Source organism: Trichomycterus rosablanca, chromosome 23, assembly GCF_030014385.1.
Source record: "Trichomycterus rosablanca isolate fTriRos1 chromosome 23, fTriRos1.hap1, whole genome shotgun sequence".
Classification (NCBI taxonomy): Eukaryota; Metazoa; Chordata; class Actinopteri; order Siluriformes; family Trichomycteridae; genus Trichomycterus; species Trichomycterus rosablanca.
This window is the reverse complement of record NC_086010.1, coordinates 9,605,910-9,632,249: the sequence shown is the minus strand read 5'-3', so window position 1 is coordinate 9,632,249 and position 26,340 is coordinate 9,605,910. Positions and strand designations below refer to the sequence as shown.

The 26,340-nt window shown below is 41.2% G+C and overlaps 1 protein-coding gene across 1 annotated transcript in view; it reads left to right on the top strand.

Moving 5' to 3' along the window:
• Positions 1 to 26,340, top strand: part of LOC134300778 (cadherin-7-like) — a 119,296-nt gene that overhangs the window by 66,157 nt on the left and 26,799 nt on the right. Inside the window, exons 5-8 of the mRNA XM_062985200.1 lie at positions 4,985 to 5,152; positions 10,652 to 10,839; positions 12,820 to 13,073; positions 21,907 to 22,043. Coding sequence (XP_062841270.1) covers positions 4,985 to 5,152; positions 10,652 to 10,839; positions 12,820 to 13,073; positions 21,907 to 22,043 — 747 coding nt within the window. The remainder of the gene's footprint in view (positions 1 to 4,984; positions 5,153 to 10,651; positions 10,840 to 12,819; positions 13,074 to 21,906; positions 22,044 to 26,340) is intronic.

Genomic DNA, 26,340 nt, shown 5'->3' with positions numbered 1-26,340 from the left:
AACTTATTTTTAGTTTATATACACTTGTTCTAAATGAGATGGGACAGGAGCATGTTTATTACTGTGATAATTTTGTAATTGTTTGGGAACTAAGGACACCAGAATTTGTAGTTAAACAAGTAGAATTTCATCTGCTTAACAGTGCAGGGTCTTTATTGTCACAATGCACCTTACATTTTAATAGTAAACTAATTTGAACTGCAGGCAGGCCAGTCTAGCACTTTTATTTCTTACTACAAATCCACTTTGTTTTGTAACATGCAGAATGCAATACATTGTTTACATGGCAGCAGTCACCAACAATATATACACACCGATCAGCCATAACATTAAAACCACCACTTACCACATAAGGAGCACTTTGTAGTTCTACAATTACTGACTGTAGTCCATCTGTTTCTCTGCATGCTTTGTTAGCGCCCTTTCATGATGTTCTTTAATGGTCAGGACCCCCGCAAGACCACTACAGAGCAGGTATTATTTAGGTGGTGGATCATTCTCAGCACTGCACTGACACTGACATGGTGGTGGTGTGTTAGTGTGTGTTGTGCTGGCATGAGTGAATAAGACACAGCAGCACTGATGGAGTTTTTAAACACCTCACTGTCACTGCTGGACTGAGAATAGTCCACCAAACAAAAACATCCAGCCAACAGCGCCCCGTGGGCAGCGTCCTGTGACCACTGATGAAGGTCTAGAAGATGACCAACTCAAACAGCAGCAATAGATGTGCGATCGTCTCTGACTTTACATCTACAAGGAGGACCAACTAGGTAGGAGTGTCTAATAGAGTGGACAGTGAGTGGACGCGGTATTTAAAAACTCCAGCAGCGCTGCTGTGTCTGATCCACTCATACCAGCACCATGTCATTTTCACTGCAGTGCTGAGAATGATCCACCACCTAAATAATACCTGCTCTGTGGTGGCCCTGTGGGGGTCCAGACCATTGAAAAACAGGGTGAAAGCAGGATGGACTACGGTCAGTAATTGTATAACTACAAAGTTCTTCTATATGGTAAGTGGAGCTGATAAAATGGACAGTGTGTAGAAACAAGGAGGTGGCTTTAATGTTATGGCTGATCAGTTTATGTGTTTCTTAGATTTGCATTTTCCTTTTGATTACCTCTCTGAATCCAATTGTTGTCTGTTCTCTTTCAGATTGTAATCAGGAACACTGAGCCTTTTTTAAGGAAGGGTATTTTTGGATAAGTTGTTGCTGAGCCTCTTGAGACATTTTAGCAAGCCTGCCAATCTCGGTTAGCTACATTAGTGCTTCATATGGACATAATGGCTCATGATTGTGGTTCTTGTAACCCCTTGTAGCCCCTTTTTTCTTAGATTGATGCATTGCACTTCTATAGAAAATGTAAGGTGTCTTCTTTAATTCTTCAACAAGGTGTTGTTTGTGTTGGGAACAAATCAGTGGGTTTAAACATCCGTAAAATGTTCAGGCTGATGTTCTTTTTCTGCTTCCTGACAAAATGCATTGACATACCTTACTGTGCATATCGCATTTCTCCAAACCATAGCCAGCTGGGCTAATCTGGCACTCTCGTACACTCTCGGTTTCTCGTGACAAACACAAGGTGCAGGTATCCATCGTCTCCTAGACAAATGGCATGCATTTAAGTGCATGTCTGAGAGCGCCGCTCTCTCACTGCTCTTCTGCACATCACCCCTAATCACAGCACCCTAGGAAGTTTAAGTCAGGAGGATAAATGTGTGCCTTGTGACTGTGACAGCTGGTTTTGTGCCAGTGGTGGGATGGCTCAGCATGCTAGCGGAGAGAGTGCTGTGAGGGAGCAACTAGAGTGATTTAGACGTTTAACCTCGTCGCACATCTATCCTTTGCTTTTCTCTGTCTAATTGTCTGGTTTTTGTCCTCACCAAAGACGTGGTCACAATAGTTTTTTGGCTTTGAAGTTGGCTAATTTCAGTGGGATTCAAGGGCCACACTTGAAGTTAAGCTCTCTGATGTCTCTATACATGCTACATGATAAATCTGGGGAAAGATAATTGGTCTGCTGTTGTGTTGTGGGACATTGGTGGATTGAGTAGCTGGCGTATTACATCCAATCGCATTGCTACATTGCGTCTTAGTTTATTTTCCCCGCTGTTAACAGTTAATTAGTTAAGCTCTGAACTGAGTCTATGCATGCTGCATGATAAATCTGGAAAAGGTAATTGGTCTGCTGTTGTGTTGTTGGACATTGGTGGATTGAGTAGCTGGCATATTGCATCCAACCACGTTGCTACTTTTATGTTACTCCCAGGGCCTTTGTGTCTTAGTTCATGGTTTTTTAAACTCTTGGGTGGGACACATGATTATAAAATTAACTTGTACACAAATGCCCTCTTGTGGAGGCTTTGCATTACACCTTGTAATCCACAGTTGGACCAGATTGCCACCGTTTTCATTAATTAAGTATTTTTTATTTTGTGTTTTGGTTTGATGTTTTGATAAATGCGATGTGTTTTAATGTGTTGCCTGGGTAGTGGTAAAAATCATGGACAAAATGTGGGTCGCTTGACCCTGTCTTAGTCGATTTGTTAATTGATCAGTGTTGTAGAGTTTCAGAGGGCTGATGCCATTTGGTTGTAGATGTTTGTTAGGCTCTCACGGTCTGGCATGGACTATCCCACAAACATTGTTAAAGATAGACTCAGTCGTTCGTTGATCCAGCAGAATTTGGACAGAGTCTAGTTAGCCATAGAGATTCAGAACTCCATCATTGGTCAGCGTAAGCAGGTTCAGAACTTGGTCCGGAATCATTCCGCTAGCTCAGAATATGGTTCTCCTAGTAAGTGAGAGTCCTGTAACAACAACTGAGACTACCTCCCTCATAAATATGAGTCTCATCTACCAGCACCTCAGATGTATAATGGGGAGCCGAGACTCTCCATCAGAGCCTCTGTCCCTTGTTATGTATATTCTCTCTTAAACTTTATTTACTTTTAGAGTTCTTGCTCTTCCTTATTTACTTACTTTCTTACTTTTTTGCCCATCTGTATTATTGTTTTGCTATTTTTCTTATTCTTTTTCTCTGTTTGGCATAGTATATACCTAGGGGACAGTAAGGTAATCCTAGAATAAATCTGCTGACTTACTGGAGTACTGAGACCTACCTGTGCTGTCTACAGATTAGAAGTGTACAGGAAACAGAAGCTTTTATTTCTGCGTTTCACTCAGCCAGTGTTGCTATCAGCAGTGCTGAGTAAGAAGAATTTTGCAAACCTGACTACAAGTAGCATGATTTCTAGCTGAAATAAATGCTGCACTATATGGCCAAAAGTATGTAAACACCTGACCATGCAGTTAACCAAAAGGCATTAATATTCAGTATGTCTTTATTATATACACTATATGGACAATACTTGGGAACCAATGGATTATATAAAGAATGTTATATGCTTCTTATTTTGCAGCAACAGTTTAGGGAAGGCTCCTTCATGTTCCAGCATGACAGTACCCCCGTGCACACGTCTCTTTACTGCACATTATTGTTCTTCCTTTATGTCTTAGCCTTGTTGTGTGCTTTTCTTTATTGTTGTTATGTGTCTTTCATCTAATATTTGCTTTGTAATGCGAAAGATGATATATAAATTGAACTTAATTAATCCTAGTTGGTCTGGGAGCACAGATGGCGCTGCGGAATATATCACTAGCACACCAGCGCCGAGATTCTGAACTCATCGGTTCGAAACTTGGCATTGCCACTGGTCGGCGGACATAATTGGCAGTGCCTGCAGGGAGGGATGACCGGACTATGTGGGCGGGGTCTTCAAGCGCTGTGTAAGGACTCTGATTGGCGTATAGAGGCGCCTGTGCAAAAGTGCATGGGTAGAAAAAGGGCTCCGTTAAGGGCTGCTCGCAGGTCGGAGGAAGCGTGAGCAGCAATATACCCACCTCAACTGCAAAAAATCGGGGATCCAGGCACCCAGGTGGGGCAGCGGGATATTCCGCTCGCACACCAGCACCGAGTTTCTGAACTCCGGGTGGGGGCCGGACTATGTGTGTCATACGCTTTGTAAGGACCCTGATTGGCGGAAGAGACGCCCGTGCAGAAAGCAGGGGCGAGAAGAGGAGGGCTGTACACGTGTCGGAAGAGGCGTGTACAGCGACGTGCTCTCCTCAAATGCAATCTGGTATCTCTGGTAGCAGCGGAAGACAAAATTGAGTGGAAAATTGGGAGGAAAATGGGGAGAAAATGCATCATAATAAATAAATAAATAAATAAATAATAATAATAATAATAATAATAATAAATTATTATAATAAATAAATAAATAAATAAATAATAATAATAATAATAATAATAATAAATAAATAATAATAATTTTTAAAAAATGGGGGATCCCCAGCAGCGGAAGACAAACTGACTACACTAAATTGGGAAAAAATGGGAGAAAAATGCATAAAAAAATATAGAAAAAAAAATCACAGTTGGTCCTAGGTCATGATTTTAAACCATCCTGTCATGCAATTTACCCCAGCTGGCATTTGCCATTCTTTTTATAGGTCACTTGATGTCATTTTATGGTTGTTGGGTGACATTTGGATGATTTGGCAGTCATTTTTACACTCTGCTGGTCTGTAGCTTTGTTGTCCCCAATGCAGCTCTGCCTTGTTCATATGAACCATTGAATTTAAAAGTACAATTACTAGTACTAATGAATTGATCAAACAGGAACAAAAGACTGAGTAACTGATTTACCATGGCCTTCAATAATGAGTACTAATTTTGTATGTGCAACCTGGTACATTGTGTGTTGCAGGCATGTTGCATGGGATTTAATGGGCGCACTTGCAAATTTACTTGTAATTTATGATGCAGTCATATTAATAAAATGATTAAGCACATTGTTTGTTATTCCATAAAAAAAAAAAAAATTAGCAAACTGTATTTTACAGCTGTTATATAGTATTTTTATTGTAAAAACTGCATATAATTAAAATCTTTCACATTTTTGTTTTTACTTTAGGAATCATACGAACAGCCCTGTCAAATATGGACCGTGAAACACGAGATCAATACGTGCTGGTCATCCAAGCCAAAGACATGATGGGTCAGTTAGGTGGCCTCTCAGGAACAACGTCTGTAACGGTTACGCTACTGGATGTCAATGACAACCCGCCACGCTTCTCTCGCAGTAAGCATAGTGTGTGTGTTCTGTTATGTTCATGTTTGTTTTTGTCTTCAAAATATACACTGATCAGCCATAACATTAAAACCACCTCCTTGTTTCTACACACACTGTCCATTTTATCAGCTCCACTTACCACATAAGGAGCACTTTGTAGTGCTACAATTACTGACTGTAGTCCATCTGTTTCTCTGCATGCTTTAAAAGCCCCCTTTCATGCTGTTCTTCAATGGTCAGGACTCTCCCAGGAGCACTACAGAGCAGGTATTATTTGGGTGGTGGGTCATTCTCAGCACTGCACTGACAATGACATGGTGGTGGTGTGTTAGTGTGTGTTGTGTTGGTATGAGTGGATCAGACGCAGCAGCACTGATGGAGTTTGTAAACACTTCATTGTCACTGCTGGACTAAGGACAGTCCACCAACCAAAAATATCCAGCCAACAACGCCCCGTGGGCAGCGTCCTGTGACCACTGATGAAGGTCTTGAAGATGACCAACTCAAACAGCAGCAATAGATGAGCGATCGTCTCTGACTTTACATCTACAAGGTGGACCATCTAGGTAGGAGTGTCTAATAGAGTGGACAGTAAGTGGACACAGTGTTTAAAAACTCCAGCAGCACTGCTGTGTCTTATCCACTCATACCAGCACAACACACACTAACACACCACCACCACGTCAGTGTCACTGCAGTGCTGAGAATGATCCACCACCTAAATAATACCTGCTCTGTAGTGGTCCTGGGAGAGTCCTGACCATTGAAGAACAGGGTGAAAGCAGGCTAACAAAGCATGTAGAGAAACAGATAGACTACAGTCAGTAATTGTAGAACTACAAAGTGCTTCTATTTGGTAATTGGAGCTGATAAAATGGACAGTGATGATCAGTGCAATCATCCTGTATACACATGGATTCATTATGTGTTACTTATTTAGTCAATAAGACAGCTTGTATTGACACATTCACTACATGACAGGAAATTCGGACACTCAACACATCTCAATATAGATTTTGTCCTTTCCATTTCTGCTTCAACAGCTTCCACTCCTCTAGAAATGCATTATATTAAACATTACGTTGTTGCACACGACTGCATAAATTTGCTTCTATTTACCCGCAAGAGCAATAGTAAGTTTTTTAGTACGGATTTATTCATGGTGATATTCTATACCATTCCTTTCCAATTTTTCCATTTCCTGGGAAATGCCATTCTCTTGAACATTTTAAAAGGAATTCATTGTATTATTCATGACTGACCAACCTGATTACATTTTGTAAATATAAACACCTTTAAGTTTGATGCCAGCAGCACATTCCACTATATGCAGGTGAATTGGTAACAGGTGAGGGTATCATTAATAGTCGTACTAGAAGGATCCACATAAGGCTCAGTCTGGGTAGGAATCAGTTTCCAACACAGCTGTTGACTGTGCCAGACTGTCCTCAGTCTGGTGCCCGACCCTGATGCATCACCAAACCATGGGCTGGCGTGCATCCGAAGGGCATTTGGGGTACAAGTCAGAAGGCTGTAATGAAACCGCATGACACAATGACAGTGAAGTCATTTGTTCCTGGTACTGGGGGATAATCTAATAAAAAACATCTGGTAATGGCTAAAGATTTAAGGCATCAATTAATCAATGAATGGACCTTAGCCTATTTTCAAACTTTAAATTGGTAAGAGCCTTGGTTCACAGTCTTACTGCCAGGCATGGAATGCCCATAACTATTTACATAACAGGTCTCCAAGGTGAACAGTCTCTGGAGTGTTTGAATGTTGGTTTTAAGGCTGGATCAGTCAGTCCAAGGGACCCTTCCCATCTCCCTGCCACCTTCTGTCAGGAAGCATGGTAGCTACCTTTCCTAGGTAGCTAGGGTCATTGCTGGCGCCTGACAGCTGGCTTAGAACTGGTGCAGATGAAAGGAATGATACAAATACTATTTAATTAAAACAAACATTGCAAAGGTGGTGTTGACAAAATGTCAAGAAAATCTAATTAGATATTCAATTAGATAGAACACGTCAATGGGACGTCAATCAGAATGTTTGTGCAGAGATACCTGAACCTGTGGGATAGCTAAATAATCTCTGCAGCACTTCATAAATCAGGATTTTAGGGTAGATTGGCAAAATAAAAGCCACTGAGTCATTGGGCAGAACAGCCAGCAGTACGTCTGACAAAAAAACAGGTACTGCACATCAGCTGACTAAGATCTTCCCTACTGTAAAATATGGTGGTGGCAGCACACAGGTGCTTCTCAGCAGCAAGGGAAATTGAGACCTGTAAGAATTGATGGATAAATGAATGCAGTCAAACACAGTTAATCTTTCAATACTGCAATGAACCGGAGCATAGATCCAAAACAACACTGAAGTGACTTGTGGCAAGTCTCTCAATGATCCTGAATGGTCCAGCCAAAGCTTAAACCTAAACCTCATCAGCATCTGTGGAGAGACCTAGGGAGGCAGGGCAGTTCACGTCAATAGACTTTGAACAAATCTGTCATGAAGAATGACAAACTGCTCAAATGTTGGTGCGCAAAGCTTGTATAGACAGAGCCAGAATGATTTGCATAATTGCTGTAATTGTAGTAATTATTTCCAAAGCGGCATCTATAAATTATTGACTAAAGAGTCTGAATACTTGGGTGGAAAAGTGATTTCAGTTCTTGATTATTAAGTTTTAAAAAAAAAACCAACTCTTATTGGTTGATTATGAGTAATGAAGTGTAGATTGATGGGTAAACTGGGTAGACTTTTATTTCATTGCAGACAGGATGAACCTTCATTTCATTTATTAATATACCTCCATTCCTGCATTTCAGGCCTGCAACACATTCCAAAAAAAGTTGGGACAGTAAAGCATTTACCACTTTGTAATGTTGCCATTTCTTTTCACCACACTTTTTGGCAACGAGGAGACCAAGTGATTCAGTGTTTCAGCTTTTATTTTGTCCCATTTTTCCTGCAAACACGTCTTAGGGTGTGCAACAGTACGGGGTCGTCGTTTCAAAATGCTCCACACATTCCCTATTGGGGACAGGTCAGGACTGCAGGCAGGTCAGTCCAGTACCTGTACCCTCTTCTTCAGCAGCCATGCCTTTGTAATGTGTGCAGCATGTGGTTTTGCATCGTCTTGTTGAAAAATGCATGGACGTCCCTGGAAAAGATGACGTCTTGAAGGCAGCACATGTTGCTCTAAGATGTCAATGTACTTTCCTGCATTAATGCTGCCGTCACAGAAGTGTAAATGACCTTTGCCAAGGGCACTGACACAGCTCATACCATGACAGACCCTGGCTTTTGGACTTGTTGCTGATAACAGTCTGGATGGTCCTTTTCGTCTTGTCACTGTGTCCATTTTTTCCAAAAAAGACCTGGAATGCTGATTCATATGACCACAATACACGTTTCCACTGTGTGATGGTCCATCCTAGATGCCTGTGAGCCCAGAGAAGTCGACGCCGCTTCTGGACATGGTTAACATAAGGCTTCTTTTTTGCACAGTAAAGTCTTAAGTGGCATTTGTGCATGTAACTCTGTATTGTAATGCTTGACAAAGGTTTGCCAAAGTAATCCCTCACCCATGTGGTTATATCAGCTATTGTTGAGTGACGGTTCTTGATGCAGTGCCGTCTGAGGGATCGAAGATCACAGGCGTTAAGCTGCTTAAGCCTTGACCTTTACGCATTGAAATTCCTCCTGATTTCTTGAATGGTTTAATGATATTATGCACTGTAGAGGGAGAAATATGCAAATCCCTTCCAATCTTTCTTTGAGGTACATTGTTTTTAAACATTTTAATCATTTTCTCACACATTTATTGACAAACTGGAGATCCTCTGACCATCTTTGCTCATCAAAGACTCAGCCTTTCCTGGATGCTGCTTTTGTACCAAACCATGATTACAATCACCTGTTTGGAATCACATCATTATTTAGTTGCCCCTGTCCCAATGTGTTGCAGGCCTGAAATGTAGGAATGGAGGTATATTAACAAATGAAATGAAGTTCAGCAGATAAAACATGAAATATCTCAGGTTCATTCTGTCTGCAATCAAATAAAAGTCAAAGTAAATGTAAGGAACACTACATTTTTATTTTATTAGCTTTTTCCATACTGTCCCAACTTTTTCTGATTTGGGGTTGTAATATGAAAAGCAAATGTTTTAAAAGAAATGAAAACAGACACTCAGGCATCAAATTAGGTAGAGTAGAGAAAGAAAAAAAGATTAAACTGTGGTATAAAAGCAATCTTTGGGTCCAATAGCTTCTATTCCATGGCAAATTAGAAAACCATTAGATAGATTACAATGAGAATGATTAGAATGATAGAGCAACAGTAGAAATGAGAAGCAGATGGGGAAATAGCACCAATGCCACTTGGGTATTGAGTAGTTCTGCAGATAATCTCTTTCAGTCAACATTATGAGCTGTAATACAGTCTAATTAAAGAATTTACAATGCGTAGAGTTCTGCATTTAAATGTTTACCCGGTGCTTATTCAAAATGATTGAGTACAGGTTTTTGAAAATACAAAATTATCTTGGTTTTTATTTACCTCAGCCTATTTATGTTTAAAAGTCATGCATTCACGCACATTTATCAACACTTGTAGGGGACCATTCAGCCATAATATTAAAACCACCTCCTTGTTTCTACACTCACTGTCAATTTCATCAGCTCCCCTACCATATAAAAGCACTTTGTAGTTCTACAATTACTGACTGTAGTCCATCTGTTTCTCTGCCTGCATTGTTAGCCCCCTTTCATGCTGTTCTTCAATGGTCAAGACCACTACAGAGCAGGTATTATTCAGGTGATGGATCATTCTTAGCACTGCACTGACACTGACATGGTGGTGGTGTGTTAGTGTGTGTTGTGCTGGTATGAGTGCATCAGACACAGCAATGCTGCTGTAGTTTTTAAACACCTCACTGTCCCTGCTGGACTGAGAATCTACAAGGGCAGCGTCCTTTGACCATTGATGAAGGTCTAGAAGATGACCAACTCAAACAGTAGCAATAGATGAACGATCGTCTCTGACTTTACATCTACAAGGTGGACCAACTAGGTAGGAGTGTCTAATAGAGTGGACAGTGAGTGGACACGGTATTTAAAAACTCCAGCAGCGCTGCTTTGTCTGATCCACTCATACCAGCACAACACACACTAACACACCACCACCATGTCAATGTCACTGCAGTGCTGAGAATCATCCACCACCTAAATAATGCCTGGTCTGTGGTGGTCCTGGGAGAGTCCTGACCATTGAAGAACAGGGTGGTCAGTCTGCAATGGTCAGACCAGGCTGTGGTCAAAACACAAAGCAGTACATTCTAGGGGGTAGCAGACAAGAAGGCTCAGGGTGCCTTTCCAAACTATGTCCAGTTATTTTACAAGTTGGACAGTGACGGGTATATTATTGATTTATGTTTAGTAGTCTGATAAAATACAGTGCCAAAAATGAAACATGCAACACTTGGATTGTGTGTTTTTTAGAGTTGTATCAGTATTCGGTGTTGGAGTCTCTCCCTGTGGCATCTGAGGTGGCCAGATTGAAAGCAGAGGACCCAGATATAGGATCTAACGCTCAGATGGATTACCGCATAATGGACGGTGACGGGCCTGGCATGTTTAACATCACCACTGATGAAGAGACACAAGAGGGAGTCATTATTCTACAAAGGGTAAGAAAATACACAGTTTTACATCAAAAAATAAATAATAAATTGAAATTAATTTAGAATTAATTGTTACAGATGTGCATTGCTCTAAAAGGGCTCTTACAGGTGCACACTGTGTCGAAGTGCTTTTACAGATGCACAATGCTGTTACAGATGCACAAAGCTGTTACAGATGTGTAGTGCTCAAACAGTGCTCTGACACAGTTGTTGAAGTGCTCTTACCGATGCACAATGCTGTTGCAGATGTGCAGTTCTCCTACAGGTGCACTGCAGTGTCAAATTGCCTTTACAGATGCACAATGCTTCTACAGATGTGCAGTGCTTAAACAGTGCTCTGACACTGAGGTCGAAGTGCTCTTACAGATGCACAATGCTGTTACAGATGTGCATTGCTCCTACAGTTGCACTGCAGTGTCAAATTTCCTTTACAGATGCACAATGCTTTTACAGATGTGCAGTGCGTAAACAGTGCTCTGACACTGGTGTTGAAGTGCTCCTACCGACACACAATGCTGTTGCAGATGTGTAGTGCTCCTACAAGTGCACTGCAGTGTCAAATTGCCTTTACAGATGCATAATGCTGTTGCAGATCTGAAGTGCTTTAAAACTGCTCTTAGGGATGCACATCACTGTTACACATGTGCACTGCTCCTACATGTGCACTGCAGTGTTAAATTGCCTTTACAGATGCACAATGCTTTCACAGATGTGCAGTGCTTAAACAGTACTCTGAGGCTGGTGTTGAAGTGCTCTTACAGATGCAACGTGGGCCTGTTATTAAAAGGATCGCTAGTTCGCATGAACCAGCATGAACTCCAGCACCAGCGCCTTTATAGGTATAAGTACCTGTAAAGTACATGTACAGGTGTACAGAGCTCTTGTGGTTCCGTGCACTGCGGTGTAAAATTGCCTTTACAGATGCACAATGTTGTTACAGATGTACAGTGCTCTAACAATGCTCTTACAGGTGCACACCGGTGTTGAAGTGCTCTTACAGATGAACAGCACACTGGTGTCCTAGTGCTCTTAGAGAGGCACAATGCTGTTACAGCAAATATAACTCAACCCAACTATAAATTACTTTATTTATTTTTTAAGTGTTACAGCTGCCAGGCTTAATAACAATCAGCTTGGCCAGGCAGACAACAGTCTGTTAATGTTAAACTGTTATGCATAGCATCGTACACTGCTAATAAAAGGCCATTAAGATGTCTTTTTCAATTATGTTTAAAACTGACTTTAAGGTGTTTTAAAAGACATGAAGAAAATAACTTTCAACAGCTGTAAATTAGCTGTTCATTTTGTTTCATTATTTAATCCTATTATTTAAGCCCAAAGTTAATTTTAACCTTAAATTGCATTTACAAAGCTGGAAAGACCTGCATAAGTAAAAAGCTGAGTCACAGCTCAATTGTTAACTGAACTATAATATCCTGGCCTGACCACGCCCACTGGGACCTGGCATTTTATATATAATGCCTGATTCTTTTCTGTGTAATATCTTTGATTGAACTTGCATCAGATACCACTTGTTAGAGGGGTTCTGTTTTTGTTTTAATTAAGTAAAGAAATATTACCAGAACTTAATAACAGTTTTGTAATTAAAGCATTATTATTATTTTTCAATTAAAAAATTGGTTTTGCTCATTTTTAAGCCAATCAATACTTCTGTCCTCTGTGACTTAATAGAAAAATGTAAGCCGTATTAAAGAATGGTTGGAAGAGTGAATAGAAAGTTGGTGAAGGTTATTGGACTCTGGTTCTCATGGTCAAAAAAGAAGAAATCCCCCCAAAATTTAAATAGAGGTCATGTGAAAAAGAAATAAAGTAGAAGGACATGGACATTATTAATTCTGCATTTGTCAAATTGAGAAAATTCTTAAGGTTTCTTGGTTAGATTGTAAATCTTCAATAAAGATTGGTAAACCAATTATAGTTGATTTTATTCCTTGTGTCCATTGTTTTCTCTTTTTTCTCCTGTAGCCACTCGACTATGAAACAAAGAACACCTTTTCTCTGAAGATTGAAGCCACTAATCGGAAAATTGACCCCAACTTCCTGACATTCGGTCCCTTCAGCGACATCACGGCTGTAAAAGTCAACGTGGAGAATGTGAACGAACCGCCGGTGTTTTCGAGTCTGGTTAGTAAGATGGTTGTGTCTGAAGCTGCCAGGGTGGGAACCATTATTGGAACCGTCTCAGCTCATGATCCTGATTCTGCAAACAGTGCAATAAGGTATTTATAAATCATGTACGTTCTGTTATTTTGGTATGATTATGTATATATGTATATATATGTATATATTTGGTATGATTTATGATATATATATATATATATATATATATATATATATCTATATATATATATATATATATATATATATATATACAGTGTATCACAAAAGTGAGTACACCCCTCACATTTCTGCAAATATTTCATTATATCTTTTCATGGGACAACACTATAGACATGAAACTTGGATATAACTTAGAGTAGTCAGTGTACAGCTTGTATAGCAGTGTAGATTTACTGTCTTCTGAAAATAACTCAACACACAGCCATTAATGTCTAAATAGCTGGCAACATAAGTGAGTACACCCCACAGTGAACATGTCCAAATTGTGCCCAAATGTGTCGTTGTCCCTCCCTGGTGTCATGTGTCAAGATCCCAGGTGTAAATGGGGAGCAGGGTTGTTAAATTTGGTGTTTTGGGTACAATTCTCTCATACTGGCCACTGGATATTCAACATGGCACCTCATGGCAAAGAACTCTCTGAGGATGTGAGAAATAGAATTGTTGCTCTCCACAAAGATGGCCTGGGCTATAAGAAGATTGCTAACACCCTGAAACTGAGCTACAGCATGGTGGCCAAGGTCATACAGCGGTTTTCCAGGACAGGTTCCACTCGGAACAGGCTTCGCCAGGGTCGACCAAAGAAGTTGAGTCCACGTGTTCGGTGTCATATCCAGAGGTTGGCTTTAAAAAATAGACACATGAGTGCTGCCAGCATTGCTGCAGAGGTTGAAGATGTGGGAGGTCAGCCTGTCAGTGCTCAGACCATCCGCCGCACACTGCATCAACTCGGTCTGCATGGTCGTCATCCCAGAAGGAAGCTGACGCACAAGAAAGCCCGCAAACAGTTTGCTGAAGACAAGCAGTCCAAGAACATGGATTACTGGAATGCCCTGTGGTCTGATAAACTTGTTTGGCTCAGATGGTGTCCAGCATGTGTGGCAGCGCCCTGGTGAGAAGTACCAAGACAACTGTATCTTGCCTACAGTCAAGCATGGTGGTGGTAGCATCATGGTCTTGGGCTGCATGAGTGTTGCTGGCACTGGGGAGCTGCAGTTCATTGAGGGAAACATGAATTCCAACATGTACTGTGACATTCTGAAACAGAGCATGATCCCCTCCCTTCAAAAACTGGCAGTTTTCCAACAGGATAACGACCCCAAACACAACCTCCAAGATGACAACTGCCTTGCTGAGGAAGCTGAAGGTAAAGGTGATGGACTAAACCCAATTGAGCACCTGTGGCGCATCCTCAAGTGGAAGGTGGAGGAGTTCAAGGTGTCTAACATCCACCAGCTCCGTGATGTCATCATGGAGGAGTGGAAGAGGATTCCAGTAGCAACCTGTGCAGCTCTGGTGAATTCCATGCCCAGGAGGGTTAAGGCAGTGCTGGATAATAATGGTGGTCACACAAAATATTGACTCACTTTTGTGTATATATATATATACAGTGTATCACAAAAGTGAGTACACCCCTCACATTTCTGCAAATATTTCATTATATCTTTTCATGGGACAACACTATAGAAATAAAACTTGGATATAACTTAGAGTAGTCAGTGTACAACTTGTATAGCAGTGTAGATTTACTGTCTTCTGAAAATAACTCAACACACAGCCATTAATGTCTAAATAGCTGGCAACATAAGTGAGTACACCCCACAGTGAACATGTCCAAATTGTGCACAAAGTGTCAATATTTTGTGTGACCACCATTATTTTCCAGCACTGCCTTAACCCTCCTGGGCATGGAATTCACCAGAGCTGCACAGGTTGCTACTGGAATCCTCTTCCACTCCTCCATGATGACATCACGGAGCTGGTGGATGTTAGACACCTTGAACTCCTCCACCTTCCACTTGAGGATGCGCCACAGGTGCTCAATTGGGTTTAGTCCATCACCTTTACCTTCAGCTTCCTCAGCAAGGCAGTTGTCATCTTGGAGGTTGTGTTTGGGGTCGTTATCCTGTTGGAAAACTGCCATGAGGCCCAGTTTTTGAAGGGAGGGGATCATGCTCTGTTTCAGAATGTCACAGTACATGTTGGAATTCATGTTTCCCTCAATGAACTGCAGCTCCCCAGTGCCAGCAACACTCATGCAGCCCAAGACCATGATGCTACCATCACCATGCTTGACTGTAGGCAAGATACAGTTGTCTTGGTACTTCTCACCAGGGCGCCGCCACACATGCTGGACACCATCTGAGCCAAACAAGTTTATCTTGGTCTCGTCAGACCACAGGGCATTCCAGTAATCCATGTTCTTGGACTGCTTGTCTTCAGCAAACTGTTTGCTGGCTTTCTTGTGCGTCAGCTTCCTTCTGGGATGACGACCATGCAGACCGAGTTGATGCAGTGTGCGGCGTATGGTCTGAGCACTGACAGGCTGACCTCCCACGTCTTCAATTTCTGCAGCAATGCTGGCAGCACTCATGTGTCTATTTTTTAAAGCCAACCTCTGGATATGACGCCGAACACGTGGACTCAACTTCTTTGGTCGACCCTGGCGAAGCCTGTTCCGAGTGGAACCTGTCCTGGAAAACCACTGTATGACCTTGGCCACCATGCTGTAGCTCAGTTTCAGGGTGTTAGCAATCTTCTTATAGCCCAGGCCATCTTTGTGGAGAGCAACAATTCTATTTCTCACATCCTCAGAGAGTTCTTTGCCATGAGGTGCCATGTTGAATATCCAGTGGCCAGTATGAGAGAATTGTACCCAAAACACCAAATTTAACAGCCCTGCTCCCCATTTACACCTGGGACCTTGACACATGACACCAGGGAGGGACAACGACACATTTGGGCACAATTTGGACATGTTCACTGTGGGGTGTACTCACTTATGTTGCCAGCTATTTAGACATTAATGGCTGTGTGTTGAGTTATTTTCAGAAGACAGTAAATCTACACTGCTATACAAGCTGTACACTGACTACTCTAAGTTATATCCAAGTTTCATGTCTATAGTGTTGTACCATGAAAAGATATAATGAAATATTTGCAGAAATGTGAGGGGTGTACTCACTTTTGTGATACACTGTATATATATATATCTATATATATATACTGTATATATATACACAGTATATATATGTATATATATATATATATATATATATATACACACTGATCAGCCATAACATTAAAACCACATCCTTGTTTCTACACTTACATTTTATCAGCTCCACTTACCATATAGAAGCACTTTGTAGTTCTACAATTACTGACTGTAGTCCATCTGTTTCTCTACATACTATTGTAGCCTGCTTTCACCCTGTTCTTCATTAATCAGGACCATTTTCCGCTCTGTAGGGACAATGACATGGTTGTGTGTTAGTGTATGTTGTGCTGGTATTACTGGATCAGACACAGCAGCGCTGCTGGAGTTTTTAAATACCGTGTCCACTCACTGTCCACTCTATAAGACACTCCTAGCTAGTTGGTCCACCTTGTAGGTGTAAATTCAGAGACAATTGCTCATCTATTGCTGCTGTTTGAGTTGGTCATCTTCTAGACCTTCATCAGTGGTCACAGGACGCTGCCCACGGGGCACTGTTGGCTGGATTTTTTTGGTTGATGGACTATTCTCAGTCCAGCAGGGAAAGTGAGGTGTTTAAAAACTCCAGCAGTGCTGCTGTGTCTGATTCACTCATACCAGCACAACACACACTAACACACCACCACCATGTCAGTGTCACTGCAGTGCTGAGAATGATTCACTACCCAAATAATACCTGCTTTGTGGGGGTCATGTGGGGGTCCTGACCATTGAAGAACAGCATGAAAGGGGCTAACAAAGCATGCAGAGAAACAGATGGAGTACAGTCAGTAATTGTAGAACTACATAGTGCTTCTATATGGTAAGTGGAGCTGATAAAATGGACAGTGAGTGTAGAAACAAGGAGGTGGTTTTAATCTTATGGCTAAGTATGTCTAAATTAATATTTAGGCTCAAAAAACCTTGTAATTAAATTAAATGATGCATACATTGTATCTATGAAGGGAGATGATGACAAATCAAAAATAATTATTAATTAGCAAAGAAACAACTTGTTTATAGCAATTTTAATTGGGCTTAAAATGAATAAGACATTGCTGTAAGTCTGGCCAGTCTGACTAAGCCAGTCTGGCTAATCAGCTGGATCATCTTAATGACTGTGCATCTGTCGATAGATACGAAGTAAATATACAACTCATAGCCAGCTCAATACTGAATCATTTTTAATATCATTTTTCAAAACCCACAGCTGTGGTGGTTTAGATGTACCTTAAATTTTGCAATTATTTATACTGCATTGCTGTTTAACTTATATTTTATCCAAAAATAATGAATAATATGTATAATTTAAAGCCCATCAGAAGCAGATAAGTTGTGTTTTGTGCTACCCTCAGCATATCCTCAATATCTTCCGTCTTTGGTATTTTTCACTGAGCACCAGTATTGTATTTTAATGAAATTCCCTCATAATGCAATAATGTGCATTTCAAGTCTCCTCACACTTGGCATCAATATTGTATTTTCTTGGTATCCTCACATGGGGCACCAGTAATGTAGCTTTTATGGCCTCCTCACACGGGGCACCAATAATGTAGATTTATTGGTAAATTTTTACTGGTGGCATAAGCAATATTGGTTGTGATCAGGTATACATAGTAGAATCAACATTTTGTGTAACAACAACAACAATGGCAAACCTTACAATCTGCCATGTAAAGATAACACAAGAGTACTTACAGAATTAGTACCACAGGTATAATAATGATACAGCTGTCTAGCAAGTTTGGGGAACCAGACAGAACCAGGTGAGTTAATTTTGGGTAGCAGATTTATTTTAACAAAAGGGAGCAAACTAACAATATAGCTACTTAAGGTCAGCATTCTAGCCAAATATACTTTATATATTTGTTAGACCAAGATAGACCTACACAGTCGAGTTACATTATTATGACCACTTCCTACTTTCAATGGCAGCAGCGCGTACCTCATGAAGGAAGTCATGTTTCGTGAGCTGGCTTGGTGGGTATGTAAGGTGTGCAATAGGCTGTCTGCACACATATCCGTCATTGCTGTCATGAGTAATTTGTCTTGCATGGGGCAGATGGAATCTTCCAGCAAGACAATGCGACATGTCACACGGCTAGAAATGTCCCACATTAATTGGAAGAGCATGACCAAGACTTCCAAGTACTACCCTGGCCCCCTTATTCCCCAGACTTGAACTCAGTTGAGCATTTGTGGGACCACCTTGATCATTGTGTTCACTCCATGGATCCTCCCCCACACACCCTCCAGCAGCTGTGGGGTGCACTGCACTCAATATGGATCCAGATACCTGTGACAACCTACCAGGACCTTATTGAGTCACTCGTATCCCTTACCAACTCTGGATATTAGCTGGTGGTCATAATAATGTCTTAAAATACTTATACCCCCTATGCTAAATTATGTCTGCATACTCTCATCATCTAGCATAGGCCATGAAGCCATCTGTCCCACAGCCAACTACCTTCCTGATGGATAAGGAATTATTAGGATTAGAGGGCTACATCTGTAAACCAAGAACTGGATCTTATCAAAATCTGGAGGAGAATTACATTTATTGTAATTCATGTATGGCTTTTTGTCACTTGACAGCAGGGAGAACTTAACAGATTAAGATGAGTTGCCGTTTACCTCCACAAATCAGAAAAAATGGGACAGTATGGAGAAAAAAACACTTATTATAATTACCTGTTGACATCACCCCTTTGAACTCCCAGCACTATCTTCACTTGTGGCATGTGGACTGTAATACCAGATACCAACAAGTGAAATGCAAATTAGCATCATTCATGGGGTGAAACCACTGCATGGAAACATGGTCAAAGCAGAGGTGTTCCAGTAGGTTGTACAAAAATGTGATGACCTTACACTAGATAGGCAAGCAGTGGCCTAGTGGTTAAGGTACCCCACTTGTAATCACTGGTTCAAGCCCCAGCACTCCAGTTTGCTGCTGTTGGACCCTAGAGCAAGACCCTTAACCCTCAATTGCTCAGATTGTATCCTGTAACTGTAATGTAAGTCGCTTTGAATAAAGGCGTCTCCTAAATGCTGAAAATGTAAATGACAGCCAGGCACTTCTCTTTGGTGTTGTATTTTGCAAGGGTCTCTAATGTAGATTTAGTGATAATATACAACACAAGACAATTCCCTCCCCATCATCTGGAAAAAATGGTCTGCCCTTACCATCTGAGGAGCCTGAATGCACTGCTTCACTGCACTAATCCCAGATATACTTCCACTGTCCAATTGCACACTTCACTAGCTTGCATATGCTGCTCAGAGTCATTACTGTGGATGATCCTGGGAAAGGAATTTCATTTATCAGAGGCTTAAAATATGTCTGGTGGCCTGGGCAGCCCAAATAAAGCTATAACCAGATACGTTTTTATTATTTACACTCCACATAGACCTGGCAGACGTTCACACATATTTCTACAGGTATGTTTTGGAATAGGGACGATAAGGCTATTCTAATTACTCTAGAATTACTCTGGTGAGCGAGTTAATCGATATGCCAGAGTTTGTGCGTCTCAGTGCTTTAACAATCTGGGAGGTGGTCTTTTAAGAAGATGAGATAAGATGTAATGCTTCCATACAATTCATTTTTAACTTATCTCTCTTTTTACTGCCAGAATAACAAGGACAGCCTTCAGACTTTTTCAACAACTTCTACTTACCATGTGACCTTAAACTTGCTCGGCACTTAAATATAAATATCAGACATAGTGCTTAATATTCAAATGCAAATTGTCTTTGTTGAAAGTACATTTTGGACTTCAGTCTGAGCTGATGTTCAATACCCCAACCTCATATGCAGCCGATTTGCATAACGACTGATCACGGCCCATTCCATAACAATGGATCCGGTGATCAGGTCCATATGCAAATTCCAATGACCATTAATTACAATGGTAATGTGTGTCTTTCATATATGATTGGGGTATAGTTCCTGTTACGGCGTTGTAAGATGGTGAGAGATGTACCCTCAGCCCCCCCCCCCTTCGGTTTAGGGATGCTCGTTCCCTCTTCACGTAGATGGCCTCTTTGACTCCCCGTTCAAACCAGCGTTCCTCCTTGTCAAGAATCTGCACATCTTCATCATTAAATGAGTAACCGCTGACTTGCAGGTGGGTGTAAATCGCGGAGTCCTGGTTAGAAGAGGTCGATCTTCTATGTTGGGCCATCCGTTTTGCCAGTGGCTGTTTAGTTTCCCTGATGTACAGTTCCCGGCAATCCTCCCAGCACCTAACAGCATACACTACTTTACTCTGTTTGTGTCGGGGGACCCGGTCCTTAGGGTGAACTAGTTTCTGGTGTAGCGTGTTTTGGGGTTTGAAAGCAACTGAAACATGGTGTTTGGAAATATTCAACATCAGCTCAGACTGAAGAAGTCACTTGGATGAGTGACGAAACGTATCTCTATACTCAACTTTGTAGATTTGTGTAGCTGGATTATTGAGCATATATCAAGAGATATCCACTGTTATATTAACTTTTTAAAACTCAGCCAAGTGGTTGCCAAAAGCATTTGGTGGAAATATGAAAATGTTTGTCCTTTATATTGTCCTTTATATGTTTTTTTATTATTATTACTGTAATTGTAAAAGTTGTATTTATTTTTTTGGGTTTCCACAGTGGGAAACTAGGGACACCCAATCAGAAAGTTGGTTTCCCCGCACCTGGGCTTTGTATTGCCTTTTGTACATCTGTGTTGCTGTTTACTTTTCTGCAACTGGTAAAAGTGACTTCCAAAATGACGTGGTCATAGGTGATTGGGCTAACATTGAGTTTTCGACCAGTGACTCCCGCAATTCACTTTTGTGGTTACTATTTTAAATCGTTCAGTCACAGACATATCCAGTATTTTTACTATTAAGAATCCAGCATCTAGGTATACAACCTTTCCTCCTCTCCTAGCATCTTCTCTTTGGAGCTTTAGCAATGATGTTGTTTTTTTGCAGCACAGCCCTCTTTACCTCATCATAATTAAGGAGGTGCCCGGTGGCAGACTATAAGAAGTCTATAAGACGTCAGATAGGAGTTTTAGTCTGGAGTAGCTTTATGGGCTAATACTTTTTGCTCTAATGTATTAGGTGTGTGTGTGTGTTTGGAGGGAGGCATTTGCAATGTACCAAAACTAGTGTAAGTTTGGTCAATAGGGTTAAAGAGCTAGATCAGAAACCCACATTATCAAGATCTAGAAGAACAACTGAGGGGGAACACCGGGGTCCCAGTGTAACAAGTTTGAACTTGACAGCAGAGAGAACTTAACAGACCAAAATAATGAATAATATTAATAATATTCACTTGTGATTTACCACCTCTTTATGCTGGTCAGGGTCACAGTGTGTGCAATTCACTGGGTGAAAGGTAGGAAACACCCTAGGCAGGTCGCCAGTCCATCACATGGCAATCACACTTGCATGTCTTTGGACTGTGGGAGTAAATCTGAGCACCCAGAGAAAACCCACAGGAAGAACATGCAAACTCCACACACAAAGGACCCAGATTGCTCCAACTGGGTATTGAACCCAGGACCTTCTTGCTGTGAGGCCACAGTGCTACCCACCGAACCACTCTCTCCAATACCACACCTTTAACTCCTTTCAAAACCCACATGGAATTTTCAATAATTTACTGGCTACTAAAGTTATTGTTGTTTAATGTTACTAATTAAAACCCTCTCTTTGTTTTGTGTCGTGTGTGTGTGTGTGTGTGTGTGTGTTTTGTAGGTATTCCATAGACCGGAACACAGATTTGGAGCGCTACTTTAATGTGGATGCACTGACTGGAGTTATCAGCACAGCCAAACCTCTAGACAGAGAAGTCAACTCGGTCCACAACATTACCATCTTTGCTATGGAGAGCCGTGAGTGCACAGTGTGGACATGTCTTTATGTCTTTATCTTATTGCTAATATTTAGCCAGATTTTTAAGCCCTTGCTAAACTCACTTTGTCTCAAATTGAGTCCACTTCCCATTAATGCTAAATAAATTGAATAAAACATTTGTGCTATAAATGAAACTGATCAGGTACAACATTATGACCACCTTCCTAATATTGTGTTGGTCCCCCTTTTGCTGCCAAAACAGCCCTGACCCATTGAGCCATATACTCCACTAGATAATAGGTGTGCTGTGGTATCTGGCACCAAGATGTTAGCAGCAGATCATTTAACTCTTGTAAGTTGCGAGGTGGGGCCTCCATGGATCAAACTTGATTGTCCAGCACATCCCACAGATGCTCGATTGGATTGAGATCTGGGGAATTTGGAGGCCAAGTCAACACCTCAAACTAGCATCACACTGCCTCCGCCAACCTGCCTTCCTCCCATAGTTCATCCTGGTGCCATGTGTTCCCCAGGTAAGCGACGCACCCGCACCCGGCCATCCACGTGATGTAAAAGAAAACGTGATTCATCAGACCAGGCCACCTTCTTCCATTGCTCCGTGGTTCAGTTCCAGGGATCAGCATGGGCACCCTGACTGGTCTGCGGCTATGCAGCCCCATACGCAACAAACTGCGATGCAATGTGTATTCTGACACCTTTCTATCAGAACCAGCATTAACTTCTTCAGCAATTTGAGCTACAGTAACTCTTCTGTTGGATCGGACCACAAATGGCCAGCCTTTGCTCCCCACGTGCCTTGGCCGCCCATGACCCTGTCGCTGGTTTACCACTGTTCCTTCCTTGGACCAATTTTGATAGATATTGACCACTGCAGACTGGGAACACCCCACAAGAGCTGAACACAAGTTTAGCCATTACAATTTTTCCTGTTTCTAACTTTGAGGATAAAATGTTCACTTCCTGTTTAATATACAGTGGGGTGAAAAAGTATTTAGTCAGCCACTGATTGTGCAGGTTCTCCTACTTAGAAAGATGAGAGAGGTCTGTAATTTTCATCATAGGTACACTTCAACTATGAGAGACAAAATGAGAAAAAAAAATCCAGGAAATCACATTGTAGGATTTTTAAAGAATTTATTCGTAAATTATGGTGGAAAATTAGTATTTGGTCAATAACAAACAAGCAAGAGTTCTTGCTCTCACAGACCTGTAACTTCTACTTTAAGAAGCTCTTCTGTCCTCCACTCGTTACCTGTATTAATGGCACCTGTTTGACCTTGTTATCTGTATAAAAGACACCTGTCCACAGCCTCAAACAGTCAGACTCAAAACTTAACCATGGCCAAGACCAAAGAGCTGTCGAAGGACACCAGGAAGAAAATTGTAGACCTGCACCAGACTGGGAAGAGTAAATCTACAATAGGCAAGCAGGTTGGTGTGAATAAATCAACTGTAGGAGCAATTGTAAGAAAATGGAAAACATACAAGACCATTGATAATCTCCCTTGGGGTCAAGATCTCATCCCGTGGGGTCAAAATTATCATGAGAACGGTGAGCAAAAATCCCAGAACTATACGGAGGGACCTGATGAATGACCTGCAGAGAGCTGGGACCAAAGTAACAACGGCTACCATCAGTAACACACTACGCCGAGAGGGACTCAAATCCTGCAGTGCCAGGCGTGTCCCCCTGCTTAAGCCAGTACATGTCCAGGCCCGTCTGAAGTTTGTCAGAGAGCATATGGATGATCCAGAAGAGGATTGGGAGAATATTATGTGGTCAGATGAAACCAAAATGGAACTTTTTGGTAAAAACTCAACTTTTCGTGTTTGGAGGAAGAAGAAAAACCCAAGAACACCATACCTACTGTGAAGCATGGGGGTGGAAACATCATGCTTTGGGGTTGTTTTTCTGCAAAGGGGACAGGACGACTGATCCGTGTTAAGGGAAGAATGAACTGGGCCATGTATCGTGAGATTTTAAGCCAAAACCTCCTTCCATCAGTGAGAGCATCATAACAATGATCCCAAACACACCGCTCGGGCAACGAAGGAGTGGCTCCGTAAAAAGCATTTCAAGGTCCTGGAGTGGCCTAGCCAGTCTCCAGACCTCAACCCCATAGAAAATTTGTGCAGTCCGTGTTGCCTAGCGACAGCCCCAAAACAGCACTGCTTTAGAGGAGATCTGCATGGAGGAATGGGCCAAAATACCAGCTACAGTGTGTGCAAACCTGGTGAAGACTTACAGGAAACGTTTGACCTCTGTCATTGCCAACAAAGGTTATGTTACAAAGTATTGAGTTGAACTTTTGTTATTGACCAAATACTTATTTTCCACCATAATTTACAAATAAATTCTTTAAAAATCCTACAATGTGATTTCCTGGATTTTTTTTTCTCATTTTGTCTCTCATAGTTGAAGTGTACCTATGATGAAAATTACAGACCTCTCTCATCTTTCTAAGTAGGAGAACCTGCACAATCAGTGGCTGACTAAATACTTTTTGGCCCCACTGTATCCCACCAAATAACAGGTGCCGTGATGAAGAGATAATCAGTGTTATTCACTTCACCTGTCAGTGGTCATAATGTTATGCCTGATCGAAGTATATATGTTAAACAAGTACTGTAAATGTGGCCTAAACAGTACAGAATTCTTTATTTGGATCCAAAAGGAGACCCCCATAATTGTTGGCTCCTCAGCACTGGGTTTAAAAATCCTATTTCCAAACACTCTGTTTAGGAGGTGACCAATTCCTCCCTAATTTAAAGCACAAAATAGGTTTTCAATTTCAGAAACGCAAATTTAATTTAAACGGCAACTTCGCTCCAGTGCTATTTTCTTAACTCAGTCAGGGACAGCAATAGGACTGCAAACTTAATTCATTATTCTTTGCCCCAAAGACGTGTTCTTGTTAAAGGGCCATTCAAAGAACTACATTTTTTAATCCATGCAGGTCTGTTATTTATCAAACGAATGCAATTTGTGGGAACACAATTACTGATTGTTACCTAGTTGTTGCTTTGTCCACCTTATTATAACCCACTTATCCCATTCATTAATTGAAAGCAACCCCATAGAAGTCTCACAGACTATATTATTAGGGCGATGGATTACATCAAGGTTGTGATATGGCAGTGTCTTGTACTGCCATGTTAGCAGTTGCTGTATGTGGTTAATTAGAATCAAAAGCTAAATTTTAAGCCTTTATCAGTAAATAATTTCTACATTCACTGTCCATTTTATCAGCTTCACATACCATAAAGAAGCACTTTGTTGTTCTACAATTACTGGCTGTAGTCCATCTGTTTTTCTACATGGTTTTTTAGCCTGCTTTCACCCTGTTCTTCAATGGTCAGGACTCTCCCAGTACCACTCTCAGCACTGCAGTGACAATGACATGGTGGTGGTGTGTTAGTGTGTGTTGTGCTGGTATGAGTGGATCAGACCCAGCAGCGCTGCTAGAGTTTTTAAATGCTGTGTCCACGCACTGTCCACTCTATTAGACACTCCTACCTAGTTGGTCCACCTTGTAGCTATAAAGTCAGAGACGATCGCTCATCTACTGCCGCTATCTAAGTTGGTCATCTTCTAGACCTTTATCAGTGGTCACAGGACGCTGCCCACAGGGCGATGTTGGCTGGTTGTTTTTGGTTGGTGGACTGTTGTCAGTCCAGCAGTAACAGTGAGGTGTTTAAAAACTCCAGCAGCGCTGCTGTGTCTGATCCACTCATACCAGCACAACACACACTAACACACCACCACCATGTCATTGTCACTGCAGTGCTGAGAATGATAGACCACCTAAATAGTACCTGTAGTGGTCCTGGGAGAGTCCTGACCATTGAAGAACAGCATGATAGGAGGCTAACAAAGCATGCAGAGAAACGGATGGACTACAGTCAGTAATTGTAGAACTATAAAGTGCCTCTATATGCGGATATAAGTGGAGCTTTTTTTAATGTTATGGCTGATCAGTGTATAGTAAGTACTGCTGGTAGCATTCATGTGGTCATCAGAACCATACATGTTTGGGATTTGTATCACTGACACGGTGCACTACTATAGTTGCAGCTGTTTTTAGTTATTTATTGATCAATAATACAAAGCTTAATGATCTGATATTGATATTTTACATGTGTCATGCAGAAATGTTAAAAGCATATTCTTTTTGTCCTTTATTTACATCCAGAATCCATGTTTTCTGTTAACATCACACATTTATACAATTACTGTAAAGATATACATTTAATTTTTAACAGGTAAACGTTAACTTTAGTTTTTAAAGTGTCGCATTATCTTTGTTCTAACTC